This window comes from Strix uralensis, chromosome 26 (genome assembly GCF_047716275.1).
Source record: "Strix uralensis isolate ZFMK-TIS-50842 chromosome 26, bStrUra1, whole genome shotgun sequence".
Classification (NCBI taxonomy): Eukaryota; Metazoa; Chordata; class Aves; order Strigiformes; family Strigidae; genus Strix; species Strix uralensis.
Window position 1 is genome coordinate 6713552 of NC_133997.1, and position 17257 is coordinate 6730808.

A 17257-nucleotide genomic window follows, 5' to 3' on the forward strand; every position below is an offset into this window, starting at 1 on the left:
TGATAAGCAATGTCCTTCTGTTAGTTGTGAAACCACCCCCACTGAGCTGTGACTGTCCTGTTGTGTGGTGTGTTGGGATGGAAGGGAACGCTGCCCACTCCAAGTATCACCAGATCAGCATAAGGGAGTATGTAAACCTCTGGCTGTGGCTGCGTGTCGTCCTCCTTAGGCCGTTTGACCAGTAGAGCTAAAAATATTGCTAGTGGAGCTGGGGTGCTGAGTCCTTGTCCCTCTGAATCTTGTCTCATGCCTTGTGAAGCCTGGGTAGCTTTTTATGATCTGCAATCTTGGGTATAATGGGTTTAGTTATGGAAGGTTCAAATCTCTGGCTCACTGGAAATTAAATCATCAGTTCAGTAATCTCTAATATTTTTTTTTTTTAGCATGACATTTCTTCTTGCTTTGATAATCGGAAAAAAGTAAGCAGCTCTGTGCTTTGTGCTGAAATCTCCCCATTATTTCATCATACCTTTAATCCTACACAGCATACAAGAGTAAGGGAGAACAGATCAAACTGTAGTAAAAGTAGGAATGAACCCAGATTTTCCATTTTGTGAGAAATTCCATAATTGTCATGATGCTTTTCATTGTGAACATTTCTGTAATATGAAATTCCAAAAAATACTTCGACTTCGTTCAAGACGTTTTTGTTTTTTTTTTTTTAAGTCAGTGGTCAATTTTTCCTTTCAAAGATCATGAAACTATTTTACGGCAATATTAAAATCTTTGAGACTTGATCTTTTATTTTTACAAAATTTGTCATACCCGGGTTTTTAATTGAAGGTCTGAATCTGACTGTGTGCTTAACTTCACCTCTATTTTTATGTCCCGTTGAAATTAATGGGATTTAAGTATGTGCTTCTGTAAATCAGGACCATCAATAATTAAAGAACAGAAAAGTAATTATTGAATTGGAAAATTAGACGGTGATCAAAAATTTATTTGAGCAACAATTTATGGAAATCATTAAAAATGTGAAGAAGGCATTTTTGCCTTATGAATATTATGTGCCCGCAGCACCAGTAATGTTTAGCTTTGCTATAAAACACAGTTGACAACGTGAGACCAACTTAACAGTCACTTACTTGTTTCTACTATTTTATTAACTCCCTAAATTAAAAAAAGAACCCTTTTCCAAAACCCTTCTGGCACTTGAGAATTTGCAGGAAATGGGAGCAAGATGTACAATTTTTATATTGATATAGTGAAACATTTTTGATATAGTGAAACGTTTTTGGTATTGAATGAGGTCACTGTTGTTTCTGAGCTTTGGCTGTGCCACTCTGGAAGTCTAGCTGAGAGAATTTAGCCTTTATTTTCTTGTGATCTGTACTGGAGATCTGAAGGGAAGCATTAATAGTTGTCCAGTTCCTTCCTAGATTGCTACAATTTCACTCCAAAAAGGCCATTGAATGACTCGAGCGTGTCCAGAGAAGGGCAACGGAGCTGGTGCAGGGTCTGGAGCACAGGTCTGATGGGGAGCGGCTGAGGGAACTGGGGGGGTTTAGTCTGGAGAAGAGGAGGCTGAGGGGAGACCTCATGGCCCTCTGCAACTCCCTGAAAGGAGGGTGCAGAGAGGGGGGATGAGTCTCTTGAGCCAAGTAATGAGCGATAAGACAAGAGGGAATGGCCTCAAGTTGCGCCAGGGAAGGTCTAGACTACATATTAGGAAGTATTTCTTTGCAGAAGGGGTTGTTGGGCGTTGGAATGGGCTGCCCAGGGAGGTGGTGGAGTCCCCATCCCTGGAGGTGTTCAAGAGGTGGGTCGACATAGCGCTGAGAGATCTGGTGTGGTTGGGATCTGTCAGTTGGGATCTGCTGGGTTAAGTACGCTGGATTATAGGTTTCACATTTACGATTGCCTTGCGGGCTTTGGATATTAATATGAAAGTAATACAACAGAATATGGCAGAATAGTGACGGGGAAGTCGGGGTAGGCTGTGCTTTCCCACGTCCCAGGTGAAGAGGGCACGGGCTGTCTGTCGTTCTGCCAGCCACGTCCAGCAGGTCTGGGGTCACGCTCTACAGCCGCTTTCCCCGGTGACCCGTCCCCTCTTACACCATGCATTTCCCTGCTTTCCCTGCAGGTTGCCAGGCATCCCTTGACCGGTTTTAATCCTTGGCCCTGCCTTTGAGTGGCCGGGAGCAATCTAACTTCTTCCTCCAACACCTTCTTCCGAGTCCTTGCGCTGCTTTCCCGTGCTGGCGGGGCACTCGTACCGCGCGGCTGACATTTGTTGCACGCTTTGTTTTTTCTCATCCTTTCCCAAGGGAGACAAACTGCATGTGGAGTGTGAAGCAGAGTGTGTAATGCTGCTAGAGTTTTGTTTTTTTTTTTTAAATATGGCCATACTGTTGATTTTAGGAAAGACAGACTCAAAGTGTGCTTTGCACTTGAAATAGGAGGTGGGGGGAGCTTTGTGGAGGTCTGTGGTCACTGAGTTAGTATCCACATCTGTAAAACAGAAATAGTCTCATTTTAGGGGCTGCCTGGGAGTGTTGAGGGGATTACTGACTGTTCATAAAGTACTTTGACCTGTAAACTGCTGCATTATTACAACATTTTTTATTGATCATAATAAGCCGTGGAGCATTTAGAAGTAGTCATTAGATATTAAAAGCTTCACAAAGCAAATTATGCTGTGGTGCCGTGGTCCCTTCCTTGTCCCCTGAAGCAGTATGTATCTTGTCAATATTTTAATTGGGGAAACGATACGCAGTCAGGAGTAAATCTTCAGCTAGTGTTATTCATCATAGATTGTTTTTTTTAATTCAGCTGAAGATTTGCCTGGGGCGCCTGACAGAAATTTTGCAAGCTTCAGATCCCTGATTGTGTATTCTTCTACCTACGTAGAATTTAATTTCACGCTCTTTATACAACCGTTTTGTAATTTACATTTGTGCAAAGACACCTTGTGTATGAAAATGCTACAAAATCCTTGTAAGTTAAAAGCTTTGGATAGGTCTCATAATGCTGCACCACATCCAAACCCATGGTTAAATAATTAAAATAAGAACACTAACAGCTGGCTGGCTACAAATTAAAACATGAAAATACTACGAAGGCACTTTCATCGCTTTCAAATGTTTTGAGGAGAAAGATGGCCAGATCTGTCTGCTACTTCATCTAACCCGTATTGGTGAGGAGCTTATAAAAGTGTGATTCTCTTCTCCATTTATGCAGGGGAGGAGCTGGATCGTGAAGCGGAGTTATGAAGATTTCCGAGTACTTGATAAACACCTTCACCTATGTATTTATGACCGGCGCTTCTCCCAGCTCTCAGAGCTACCCCGCTCCGATGCCCTGAAGGACAGTCCGGAGGTAAAGTATCAGCGCTGTAAACATTTAAAGCACAGTCACCAGCGAGGGGTTGGAAGATATTTTCAAATATGTCCGAAATAGTTTTAATGTGGCCTGGGTTAGATTTGGAAATTGTTTGCTGGTAATAAGATCAGTATGTGTTTTCTACCCTTAATTTCAGTGATCTAAAGGGACATGCCCTGCATGTTCGTGTGAATTAACGTGCTGCTAAATGTGGAATGGTTATTGGGAGTGTCAAGAAAGAAACTGTCCTGTTAGTACCTTGGATAAGAATTTTGTTATGTCTTTGGAAACGTTTTTCAGCAATGTGGATATTTCCTGACTTAATGTTAGCAACTTAACATTCCTAGGAAATCACGCCGTTACAGGGTGCAGCACTGCGAGAGTACTGCCATTTGGAATGCTAGACTTACGTTTATAAACTGAAAACTACTGAAGCTCTTTTTTAAGAGCGTTTGCATTATTGCATTATTTAAATGGTCTTTAAAAAAGCTTAAAGAGGTTTTTTTTCCTAAATGAATAAGAGGTATTTTTCATTTCTTGACTTACCTGGGATATGGTGAGCTGGAATTCCTTCAGCTTCTTGCCTGTTGATAATTTAGAGATTTATTCACGTCCAAAATAATCTCCTGGAAAGTAGCAGGTGCATCTTGACTGCATCATTTCAGAAGATGTGCAGAGGGAGGCAATGTAACGTGTGGCAGCAGAGGTTATTTGAGCCAGGAGAGCATAACAAAACTGTTTGGCCTCAGTCTGTCTGCGGGAAGAGCGTGTATCACGGTGACGGGCTGTGCCTGTTGCTTCATTTCACAGGTCGCTTATTCCTGGGACCTGTAGTTGTATGCTTGTCCCCTACTATCCAGCACAAGTATGGAAAAATCTTGACGTGCTGTGTCGGAAGGCTGATGTTGCTTGCCCACGAGATGTGTAGCTGGGAAGGGAAATGAGGAAATCGAGGCCATTCCAAGCATTCAAAGGAGAATCCATCCAGCATCTATAAATCAGAGTCTGTGTTCTTTCAGTGCCGGGCGGGTGAGGATTGATTGCTTTAGAACAGCACACAACAGCTGAAATCAGTACCCTGCTGGAGTCTGCAGGGCTGTTGCCACTGAATGTAGGAAGTTGGTAGTGCAGTCCCATTGCTCATCAGAGAATCTGGTTTATTAGTCGCTTTGGCTTAAGACAGGCTATTTCTGAAGAGAATTGAAAGTTTCTAGTCTCTTAAATTCAGCAGAAGCAGAAATAGAATAATTAATTCCTGGGTTTATTTTCTTTAATTCTATTCTAGGCATTCCTTTCTCTTACATCTTTATTTGTACAACTGATTTAATACGTACTTTATAGCATGAGCCTGAAAACCTGCATTATATCTGTAAGCAGAGAAGATGTAAAGGTGTTAAACAGCTCTACTGCTCTGTGAAATTCAATTCTGCAGCCGTGTGGTGCCTTGTACTATATTTTTTTATTTTGAATTGACCACACTGAAGAAATGTTTGAGGAGAGCGATGTTTTAAACAGTCCTACAAACTCTGGGCTACAATAGTGCTTTATAACACTGTCACTGAAGCTGTGGAAAGACCTCACCAGCTTCTCTTTCATAAAAGCAAGTTTACTGTTATAGAAGGGACATTGCTAAGTGTATTTTTAAAACCCTCTTCTATTATTTGAAATATAACTCTTTCTCCAAGGAGTCAGTCTGAGTGGCCACATCCTTAAGGGTTTGCGAGTGGGTGGAAATGGCAGCCAGCGTTTCGTTTCTCTAAATGGTTCTCAGATGTGTTTGATGGCCACAATACAAATCTTTTGTGTGTGTGTGAAATTCATGATGAGAGGAAGCTTTTAGATTTAAGGTATCTTGACAAGGGGAATCATGAAAATCTACACATCTTATCCAAATAACATTATGCCCTTCACAGGAAGCTGCTTTTTCACACGTGTTTTTTTTGTGTGTAATCATTGTAACACTGTGTGTAGTTTGCTGCCCTTCTCCAAATGACAGATTTCCTTGCAAAAGGGAATGTATTTCTATAACTCTTGCCTGCGCCGATGGATAATTTACAGTCTCTCCAAGTCTGGAGAAGTGTCTCCAAACTACGGTGTATTAACAGAAAACCTGTATGTTTCTTTCTGTTCCAGCTTGTCACCCAGATGCTGATGGCTTACCTGTCACGTCTCTCAGCCATCGCAGGCAACAAGATAAACTGTGGGCCTGCTCTCACATGGATGGAGGTACAGTCTGAAGCTTAGATTGTTCTTTGTTTCCTGACCTTGGCAGCAGAGCAAGCCACAAATGTGCTCTCTTGCCTCTCCAGAAAGAGGTATAATCCTTCCAGCCCCATTGGTGTCACTGAAACACTATCCTAAAGGCTTTGTTCCCCTGTTACCAGCATGTAGGTGGCCACAAAAGGTATAGAGCAAACAGAATCAGATCCAGTGTTAAGAATATAGGAGCTTTTTTCCCCTCTTGCTTGGATTTTGTCACCCAAAGACACATCATTCTGCTGATATTCACAAATAAAAGGAGGTGGTAATTCTAGTGATGCAGTGAGTGGGTTTATGGACCACCTGGAAAAGTCCAGTTCATGGCTGAAGTCTCTGAGTAATAGGTTGCAGAAAGCACACACGTTCTTACGCTCCTTTTGGTGAGAAAACACTGCAAGTATGGCAAGTTTCTAGAACTGTTGGAGCTGTCTCAGTGATGGTGTTTTGCCTGCCCTGTTTTTTTTTTTCTTTTATTTTCCCTTGCGACAGCTACAGAAACAATTAATATTATCTGCTCCTGTTTGCCATCGCTGTTGGTTAAGCTGCTCAACAGAGCCTGCGTTGTGCTTGCAGTGGCACTGTTTGTATATTGTGAATTGCAGCTGCAGCTTTGGTTTCTCTGTTAATGCTCTTCTACCATCTTAAACAATAGACCTTGTTGGGCACCAAGCGCCGGAAAGAATGGGGCAAAGTGACCAAGGACACCTGTCCATGTCAGCGGTGCTGTTGCTGATTAGTCTGAGCAGAGATATGTCTGTCTTTCCATCGCCTGATGATGTTGCTGTACACCAGGAATAGAAACAGCTATTATTAGACTGTTGCAATTCATTTTTAAACGGTTGTGATAAGGATTGAGTGCGTTTTCCTGCAATTTTCCCTGCTGATATCCTCTTCACCTTGAAATCCTTTGGGATGAGAAGAATCTTGGAAACCACCTCAGCACAAAGGGAGGAAGGAAGTTGTAGAGAAAAATTGAACTGTAGAATTTACAGCAACACAGTGAACCTAGAGATTACAGAAAACCGATGGCATATGTGATACAGCATAATCTTTCCGATTAACTGAGAATCTTACAAAATTTTACATGGGTACAAAAATGTAGGAATGTTGAAAGTTGGCTGATGGTTGTAGGAAGGTGTGGGAGCTCTGTTTTCTTAAAAGAAGACATAAAAAGGTGGGAGAAAGTTGAAAGTAACACTAGTTTTCGGTTTGACAGCATTTCCTCCTTACCTCAGTGCCTCTTCTTGAGCATTAATTCCACTTTGCAGAGAATTTTTGTAGTCCCTTTTGTGTTGCCATTTTAAGTACTTCAGGAAAAACAATGCGATCTGGTGTTAAAGGGAGGTGTAAACATTCACTGTCATGTTCCTGTTTGTACACAAAGATGCACAAATACAGAATTTCCTCAGTAGTTGGATGGGGACATACGACCTTCTGAAATACTCTATGAATTGTTCTTCTGCTTCCTCTGGGGGTGTGCTGTGCCCTGCACTGTCTCTCCATGCCGCTCTCCTCAGGGGCCCCCAAGCTGTGCTGTCTCTGTGAATCAGCTTGAAGCCTCTGCCATGTATGAGCACCAATAAAATGCCTCCTCGCTCATCCCCAGCTGCCTCACAGTCTCCTGTGCTCTTTATTTCAGATTGATAACAAGGGGAATCACCTGCTAGTCCATGAGGAATCGTCCATTAACGTTCCTGCTATTGCTGCTGCCCATGTTATTAAGAGATATATTGCTCAAGCAGCAGACGAACTGTCCTTTGAGGTAAATAATTAAAGGAGCTTACATTCCTTGTTGTCACATACAGAAGAGTGTAACGTGTGTGTCTGTGCGTCAGGAATATATTCAGACACTTCCAGAATGTTTTGTGAGGTGAAGCTTAGAAGATTCAGTTAAATATTCGATTTGCAATGGGTTGGATGCAGGGAGGAGTTCAGTCATCTTTAAAATACAGCTTTACTTGGCACTAGTATCTTCTGATTAAACAGATGCTGCCAAGGACTCCAGCCTGGTCTCTGAGCAGCAGCAGACCCTGCATAGTTCATACTGTACAGTGTGTTAAAAGTGTGTTGTATCTGTTGTGGAAGGCTGTCCACATATGTGTGTGTGTGCACACGTGCCAATTTAGTTATTTATTGGCCAGTTTACACAACCTGTGTTCCTGTTAACAAGTCCGTGTCTAAAACCAATTTTAAGAGCTTCTGCTCCCATGAAAAATAAAGAACCAGACTGTCAAAGAATTTGGTACTTAAAGTGCAGGTGTTAATCTAAAACAGTTCTGAAAAACCTTACTTGCTGCAGAGTAGGAGCTGCTGTGGAGCAAAGACATGGAAGATCAGACCCTGGAAGTCTTTGGGTATCTGGCTCTTGTCTATTCTACACAGAAAGTGGCATTTTATGCTCTGATGGTTTATGTGCTGTTAGAGTATTCGCAGTGTTGTACCGAAAAGTGTAAAGGAAAACAGTTATTGCCCGAAGGAGTTTTTGTGATTGCATTCTTAGCATGCAGCGCAGGAAGGAGAAATAATAGTGATAGTCTAGTGCTGCCAGGGTTTTGCTCATATTCAAAATTAAGTCATTTATTAGCGTACACCAAAGAACCATGCTTATCAGAAAGACATGTGGGTATGTCATCTTCCAAGTTCAAAGGCAGGCAGCCAGGCTACAGGCTGTTTGTCAGTGTCTCGGTATTAATAAAGGCCCTAAGCTGCCACTCCCTGCTTGTAAAGCGTACAGCTCCGTGCCAGCAGGCTCGCTTGGCCTTGCAACTGTCTTGCAGTCCAGCAAGTTGTCCCGAGGCCTAGGAGACAAGTGGGAAACCGAGGCACGTGTGGCTTTCCAAGTTCATGCAGTGAGAAGCCTTGGCAGAGCAGAAGTGGAATATGATCTGTCGTTTTACAATGTTCCCTAACCCACACCATCTCTTCGTGTTTAGGCTGTTGTTAATTTCTAATAGGCAGTTGCAGAAGTAGCTGCCTGGTATTTGCTCCCAAACACTGAGGAAAATACCTGGCTTCTCTGCTCGTTGTGGTGACAGCAGTTCCCTTAATGGAAATTTGCTTTGCTGTCAGTTTGCTGTTCCCTCGAGGAAATCACTTTGCTTCCCTGTGTCTCAGTTATCCCTGTCTGAAAAATGGGGATGTGGTGTTGTCTTTGCAAAGCACTTTGAGGTCCATCAGTGTAAAACATCTGGTAAAAGTTGGGCATTACTGTTCATTTTTGCTATACCTAACTGCAGTATTTACTTAGGTTCTGCCCCTTCTGCTCTGGCCTCTCACAGAATCACAGAATCATCTCTGTTGCAAAGGACATTGAAGATCATCCAGTCCAACCATTAACCCAACACTGACAGTTCCCAACTACACCAGATCCCTAAGTGCTATGTTGACCCGCCTCTTCAACCCCTCCAGGGATGGGGACTCCCCCCCTGCCCTGGGCAGCCCATTCCAACGCCCAACAGCCCCTTCTGCAAAGAAATCCTTCCTAAGAGCCAGTCTGACCCTGCCCTGGCGCAGCTTGAGGCCATTCCCTCTTGGCCTGCCGCTGGGTCCTTGGCTCAAGAGACTCATCCCCCCTCTCTGCACCCTCCTTTCAGGGAGTTGGAGAGGGCCATGAGTTCTCCCCTCAGCCTCCTCTTCTCCAGACTAAACTAATCTCATTTTTTTATTATAGAGGCCACACAGATGATTCCCACCAAGCCAAATTTAGTATCAGTTATACCGATTTCCTTTTGAACTATTGCAGAATTACATTTTTTTTTTTTATGGGAATGAGCAACGCTTCAGAAAACCTGTTTGGTCTTCTTGGTGGTTGTCCTTCCTGTTGCTGTAACACCACAGCACCTCTCCTTTTTGTTTTCTGTTTAAGAAAATCATGTCCTGGGCAGTTTGTGAACTATGAAGGGAGCTTTTAACTTTTGGCTGCAAAAGGAAACAAGAAGACAAAAGTCAGTGCCTGCATACACATACGTAGGGCATGTAGTAAAAATTAGTTCAGCTACTTGAGAATATTTTCCAGTGTTTCACACCATCACTGCTTACTTATGTCTGCGGTTTAATCAGAACGCTTCTGTACCCTTTGGCAGAGAGCCTGCTGCTTTTCAGAATTGTTTCCTTATGAACAGCTGTATCCTGTATGTTGTATAACGCAGTAACTCTTCTACCTCACAGTTTGACTTTACAAAGGCAGATGTCTCGAGACTGGCATCGGTGCAGTTGCTCACAAGTTGTACAGTTTTTTGCAGAATGCGTTTATCCGAGTTGGGCGTTCCTCCGAGCCACGTTGCAAGCTGTGATTGATGTTGCCAATCTTTTGCAGGTGGGAGACATAGTGTCTGTTATTGACATGCCACCAAAGGAGCTGACCACGTGGTGGAGAGGCAAGCATGGATTTCAGGTAGGCGCAAGCATCAGACGTGACAGTACAACTTAAGTAAAGGCAGGAAACTCAGCAGCGTGTTTAGCTGGGCCTGTGCAGGATTACTCAGGGGTGTAAGCAGAGTGTCCCTGCCTTGGTGTGAGAGGACTTTCCCTTTCTTTCTGGGCTTGGGCTGGAGCAGACACGTGGTCTTCATAGGAAGTTGCCTCCCTACTAAACTGTGCGAGTTAGGGAAAGCTGTGACCCTTTGATCGACAGCTGGCCTGATGCTAGTGGAAGCTTTATGTTGCACCCCTCCAAGGCAGCTGACACTGCTACTCAAATCATCCCGTTCCTTCCACTAAAACTAGATCAGGCAGAACATAGAGGATTCGGGGAAAGCCACTTGATAAGACACTGCCACTGACTTGGACAAGCCACTCAACTAACCTGTGCTTTCACATCTGCGTTTACTGTGTAGTGTTAATTAATATTGGTCTCTCTAAATGAGCAGAGAGATTTAGACTGAATTTTCAAAAGACCCTAAACAGACCTGGGAATTAGGTACCAAAACTTTTGTGTCGAAATGGCACTTTCCTTCCAAAAGAGTTGTTATTCCCTAGCTTGGATTTTCTCATTAGGAAATTTAAAGAAAAAAAAGTATTTACAAACCAAAACCCAAAGGCTGCTGAAGGTTGGGGTAGCTGACGTCCACCTCCTCAGACTGTAGTGTCTCACGTTTCAGCTCTTTTCAAGTAGGAAGAATTTTCATACTGCAGTTGCTATCTGTGAGTAGGTGGAATTATGAGTTTGCTCTGGAGAGGGTCAGAATTGACCCAGACACTTGTATATTTTGGCCTGGAAAGTCTTCTCAAAGTACCTCAGATTTTCCCTGACAGACCTTTCTGTGCCAGATCCAGGTTGTGGTTCTGCTGTCATTAATACCAGGGCTGTGTGCAATTGGATCTCCAAACACTGCAAATCCCCTCTGAATGGAGTGTTAGTTACACGATTACATTTCTGTCTGATTAGCCAGCACACGTGAGATACAGCTTTTGTTGGCTTTGTGTCAGATGTGGGGGTTCAGATAATATCTCATTTGTAAAATCAGAGCAGCGTGGACATACGATACCTGCTCTGAAATTAAATTTGTTTCTAGAGTTAACACATTGATATTTCTTGAACAAACTTGACTGTTCTTCTCGTTTTGAACTGTGTTGTGTCTTCGCAGGACTTTTGTTCAGACCTTAGAAGCCCTCAAGCTGTTTTTGCTGTACTATCGAAAATTAATGCAATGCTTTAGTACTGCTTGGAATGATCAGGCTATGCCACATTTAACTTCCCAGTGAATCAATAAAACAAAACTCCTTTGTGATCTGTGCATGAGGGCAGACGCTCTGCACAAAGCTGATTGATTACGAGGGGATGGTATCTCCACGCAGGATGTCGATTCCATTTTTCAGTGCGAGCTCCCTGCTTGCCGTCAGGCTGGCTGAAATTGTGACTAGATACGAAGAGCATCACTGGTGATTAAAGAAGCAAGGGAGCTCTTCTGCAGTTTGTCACTGCCTTCTGTCTCAGATCAGAGCAATCCTATTGTGCTTTCCCAGCATAAAGATATGTTGATGAGCAAACAGCTTGAAAAGGGGTTTGTCTCTCTCCGTGCACAGCCAGTCTACTGACACAACAGATCTGAACAGCTGCAGAAATGGAGCACCATATTTTGGCTTAGCGAAAAATTAGGGGTGGAATAATCTTGCGTCTTAAATTGAAAGCAAGAGCCTTTCACAACGTGGATCAGACGGTGGCCACTGAACCACCCTGTTGGAAGGGCAGCAGCTATAATACGTGTTTCGGTAGCTCTCAGGATGTGTTTGTACAAGGGCAGAAAATGAAGTGAGTGTGTTTTAAGAAGTTACTGCCTGTCAGCTGAGATAGGGTGACAGACCATCTGTACGCTTTCTGCTCCTGCTGACTGCAGAGTAAAGCTGGTTAGCTCAGAGGTGGTTTTCAACAGCTGTATCTCAGTTGAGAGGCAGTAATTTCATAAGCTCTGCGAACTCAGTTATTACTGCATAAACGTATCTCTTCACACAACCGTGCATCTGATTTGCAGAGGTGCGTTTTTCCTGTTAATTGACAGTTTTTGTCATTTCTTTGAAATGTACTTATCAGATCTTTTCATTTCCGTGAAACACCATCAGCGTTGTACAAAGCCCGAGAGGATTTTTAACAGTATTTCAAGTTTAAGCTGTGAGTGTACAGAAAAAGTACATTTCCTGATGTAATGGAGTTTCTTGACCATACTAACTGCTTTGGTGAGAAGAGAATTCAGAGACAGGGAATTTATCTCTGGTGTCAATACATCAGCCCTAGAGATGTGTTACAGTTCAGTGCAGAAGTGTCCTTGATGAATGTTTAAAAAGAGTGTTTAGGTGAGAGATGTTGTTACAGTAATGTGTGTAAGTACTGATGAAGCCTTCAAAGTGTTTATTGTAGGCAAACAATTCTGTTCCCATTTAGGAACATTGACCATTGTAAACGTGATAGCAATCTGTTGATCCAGTCATTTTAATTAATAAAATAAATCAGCAAAGACTGTCTTGCCAGAGAGCTGTGATCCTGAGAGCAGATAAAAGGAGGAAGTCCAAATGTTTGGACAGTTTGTTCATCTTACTTCTCAGGTTTTTGCTTTGTGCTAGGAAAAGAGCAAGGTTTTATCAAATGGGCCACAGCTTGCATTGTAAATCATGTCCTGATAGGAAGAGAGCACGGTTTCACCAAACGGGGAAAAAAAAATTACTTCTTGACTTAAAAGAACTTACCTGGCTTTGTGCATTTAAACCAGCTGTGGCTTGTGTACGCCCGGGCAGAAGTGCATTCATTCCTACATGTCCCCCCATCTATTAGCATAAACAAAGGGTTTCTCTGTGTTGTGCAAACAAACAAGAGGCAGGTCTGCAGACGTGAACAGAAAAGCAAACCTGATAGGCTGCAAGCAAGTTCAATTTGGACTGCAGCTTTGATTCAGCGTGGAAGTCGGTTTGTTTGCCAGCCAGAGCTGTCTTTCAGGAATGAATCCCCATTTTTGTTACCTTTCAGATTTCTGTGTTACAGTTGCAAGTGCCTTTCTCCCGGTACCTGATCTAACGACTGCATTGTGAGAGGCTTAATCCTGTGTGGAACAAAGCAACCCACGAGGCTTCTTAGCATTTTCTCTGGCTAAAGTAAAATGATTTTTAAGACATTTTTCCTCAAGCTTTTTTCTTTTCAAATGCCCTTAGTGAGTCACTGCTTTCGTTGCAAGATTGTTACCTAAATTACAGCCACCTCCGCATTAACAGCCTTCCAGCCCTCTTTGTTCTCCTCTTCTTCATGCTTTGTCTTTTCAATCACTACCTCTGTTTCAGACAGCTGAATCATTAGGGACAGGCCCTTTTTTTGATGCACAACTGCATTTTGATGTTCTGAATAATTCTGTCTTTTGGGTTTAGTCTCATGAGTTGCACTGCTGCCCAACAGCAAGCTGCACAGCTGCTGGAGGTGACACCAAAAAATCACAGAATCATCTTGGTTGGAAAGGACCTTGAAGATCATCTAGTCCAACCATTAACCCAGCACTGACAGATCCCAACTACACCAGATCCCTAAGTGCTATGTCAACCTGCCTCTTGAACACCTCCAGGGATCGGGACTCCACCACCTCCCTGGGCAGCCCATTCCAATGCCCAACAACCCCTTCTGCAAAGAAATCCTTCCTAAGAGCCAGTCTGACCCTGCCCTGGTGCAACTTGAGGCCATTCCCTCTTGTCCTTTCACTTATTACTTGGTTAAAGAGACTCATTTCCCCCCCCGCACCCTCCTTTCAGACAGTTGTAGAGGGCCATGAGGTCTCCCCTCAGCCTCCTCTTCTCCACACTAAACCCCCCCAGTTCCCTCAGCCACTCCCCATCAGACCTGTGCTCCAGACCCTGCACCAGCTCCGTTGCCCTTCTCTGGACATGCTCGAGTCATTCAATGGCCTTTTTGGAGTGAGGGGCCCAAAACTGAACCCACTCATCGAGGGGCGGCCTCACCAGTGCTGACCACAGGGGCAAGATCCCTTCCCTGTCCCTGCTGGCCACGCTAGTGCTGATACAAGCCAGGATGCCATTGGCCTTCTTGGCCACCTGGGCACACTGCTGGCTCATTATCAATCCCGCCCCCCCCCCCCAGGTCCCTCTCTGACTGGCAGCTCTCCAGCCACTCCTCCCCAAGCCTGTAGCACTGCTGGGGGTTGTTGTGGCCCAAGGGCAGCACCCGGCATTTGGCCTTAGTGAAACTCATACAGTTGGCCTCAGCCCATCGCTCCAGCCTGTCCAGGTCTCCCTCTATGCACAGGAGTGTGCGTAACCAGAGGCGGACTGGACTTTTTTTTTTAATCAACCTGTGCTTAAATGATCTAGAACTGGTGTGAAACTGCAGGTCCTGGCTTTCAAACTATCTTCCACGCTGAACCTGCACACGGGCTTCAAGTCTGAATGGATTTCCCCAAAAGGGACGTGTTCTGTCTTGGACTGACCTGGAGTAAACCAGGTTGTTAGTTGAGAGCATTGTTTTTTTCTTGTGCCTCGTTTTCTAATAAATATCATGTATGTGATGTGGACATAGGGTACCAATTAGTAAAAACGGCCTGGGAAGGCAGAGTGCGTTTTTGTGGCTAGTGTCACTTTGGAAACGCCAGTTCTTAAATGAGGAGCCCAAGTTTGATTTCTGGTTCACGTGTGTTGATTTGGGAAGTCGGTGTGAGAGCGAATGATGTCACCTGCAGAACAGGCCATGGGCAAGAGCCCAGTGGACACGTCACCAGTGACGTCATTTCTCAGCCAGATGGCCACTTCCACTGGTAGAACAGTGCCAACTGCAGGGACAGATTGGGCAAAATTCTGTCTGAACTGATTTGCCACGAGTTTCCTATGCTGCCCCTTTTTTCTGTAGGCACGTGGTAAAGGTTTGCATGGGCCCAGGCACACGTGTGCTGGCGGTTCCCTCGCCGTCCCCAGCCAGCGGGCGCCGTCGGAGCGAGTCTGTTTCTGGAGTTGAGCAGCAGAGATCAGTCACACCTTGTGTGTGACCTTTGGTGGTAACGTTCAGCATTCAGCTGCCTGCTAGCTCAGCCGCTGGGAATGTTAAAGGAAGGGCCTTGACCAGCCTCACCTAATTTCCCAAAGTACAGCTGGCATACCAGTCAGGAATGGATAATTAACACGTAGCATCCACACAGGGTTGTGGGGCTTTTTTTTTCAAATAAAAGAAATTAGAAGAGTTTTGTGGCCAAGATGTTCAACTCAGGATGAGAGGACTAACAATCCTGTTCCTCCCGTAACTGGTGCCCCTCTAAATTGGGTGAGCACCTCCCTAAGAGGAGCTGCACTCCTACGCCAGCCGTGCTTGGGGAAGGTAGGTGAGGGTGCCCTCATCTCTGCCCTAGCTACTACTACGTAGCTACATGTCAAACAGCGTAGTGAAAATTCTGCTTGTAAAAGCCAAACAAGCAATAAAAAGTTAGGTTTTGCTAGCCTATCGTGATTTAAAACTAAAGGAGAACAATTTCTGAACGAAATTCAACCCATACTTTAGCCTATGTCAAAACCAAAAAGCAGTTGGAATGTCTCAAACAGTGTTTCATTTGCCATTTGTGTTGCTGCTACTTTCTGATTTGTTTGAATTCCCTCCTGGTACACTGGAAATTATTAGTGTTACTTTGACTTTTCCCCTTAAAACCTCATGTATCCTCCCGTTTTAGCAGACACTGGCATAAAAGTGAAAAATAAGTTACAGTAGCTATTGCAGAAATGTTTGCATACAGCAGTAGTCTGTGCTTTCCTCCTTTGGTTAAGGTGTGTAGTGATTTTTTTTAACCTTTAGATGACCTTGTATTTATCTAAATATATACTACCCTTGCTATTAATTTTCGTACATTGCCAAATCCTTTAATCCTGGCTCAAGCTCTAATAGTGTCTTGCTACATCTGTTGAGATTAACTCTTGGACTAAACTCATTTATTTATACAGAATCATGGAAAACTTTCCATGGGAGGAAAAGCAGCATCTTTTAAATGGGTGGGAATAAGGCACAAGTTATAAGTTACGACCCTGAAGATGATCTCTTGGGGATCTTGCAAGAAAAGTAAGAATAAATAAATCAGAAAATGTAAGCCATCAGAACTATTACCAGTAAGTTAACATCAGAGAGCTTGTCTACACTAGCACAAGTCAAAATTCTCTTTCCCTAAAAAAATCCATTATGATTATTGGTTTTGAACATGGCAAAAATGATACATTGAAAAAAAGTATAGTGTTTTATTTGGGAAAGGTTCTGAGATACCTAGAAACAGTGACATGGCCATCCTGGGTCTTCCTTCATCTCTCAATTCATGTTTAGCATTGTATATCGCAGCCAGAAACAGGAGAGGCATTGTGTTAGCAATCAAAGGCAAACGAGCTTTTAATTACCATATGGGATTTAGATCCACCATTTTTCATTATGATTAATGGAAGGTTGGTGTCCAAGTACTTCAGGTTTCTTTACACATCCCGGGCATAGCCATTGTGGACAATTAAAAGAAGTTCTCAAAGCACTGAGAATGAAAAAAATTCTATCATTTCAGCTATGGAGTCGCCCCAAATGTATCGTTTGTGTGATGGGGCTGAGACTTTCACTGGATCTGTACATTTTTCCTAACTTAAAAATTGTTTCCTGCATCTCTTGCCCAGGAGAGAGAGAGACTCTTAGCGATAGTATTTAAAAACTGTATTATTTATTTTGTTTAAATACCAGTACTTTTTGTGTATGTACGCTGAGCCATGAGCTGCCTGACAAAGAGCCTCTGTGTGCCATGCCAGTATTTGTGCTGGTTTTCTGGTGCTAATGGGCACATTTCTACCTATAAACTGCACAAAAATCCCCACTACGTTCTATAACTCCAGGATATCACCTCCGTGCAGAATCGGCACAGCCAGCTGGGTGAGCGGTTGGGTGAAGCCGTACATTATCTTGGGTTTTGGATGGGATCTTCAGTTCTGTGAGTCACCTGAGCAGAAGCGTAATGCACAGGCCAGTCTCGATTACAGGGAACCGTGGATCAGAGAAACAAGCTGTACTGATCCATAGTGCTGCTGCTACAAGTTCTCTTCCCGTGCTGTCATAGTCTGAACAAAAAGCATATTCTGAGCCTTTAACGTGAAGCGTGATGGATTAGTTTGTCCTCTTACTTGGACAAAACGTTGCCTTGCTGGATTTTGGGGGTGTGGGAGGGAGAAGTTATCTGGTATTACTATT

The 17257-nt window shown here is 43.6% G+C and overlaps 1 protein-coding gene across 3 annotated transcripts in view; it reads left to right on the forward strand.

Annotated features, from left to right (window-relative positions):
• Window positions 1–17257, forward strand: part of ARHGAP32 (Rho GTPase activating protein 32) — a 263161-nt gene that overhangs the window by 173074 nt on the left and 72830 nt on the right. For 2 of the 3 annotated variants that reach the window (XM_074894915.1, XM_074894916.1), the window contains 4 exons: window positions 3184–3321; window positions 5458–5550; window positions 7223–7345; window positions 9899–9976. In XM_074894915.1, coding sequence (XP_074751016.1) covers window positions 3184–3321; window positions 5458–5550; window positions 7223–7345; window positions 9899–9976 — 432 coding nt within the window. Of the gene's footprint in view, window positions 1–1447; window positions 1470–3183; window positions 3322–5457; window positions 5551–7222; window positions 7346–9898; window positions 9977–17257 lie in introns of those variants that run through there. The other variant, XM_074894917.1, reaches the window with a different exon arrangement.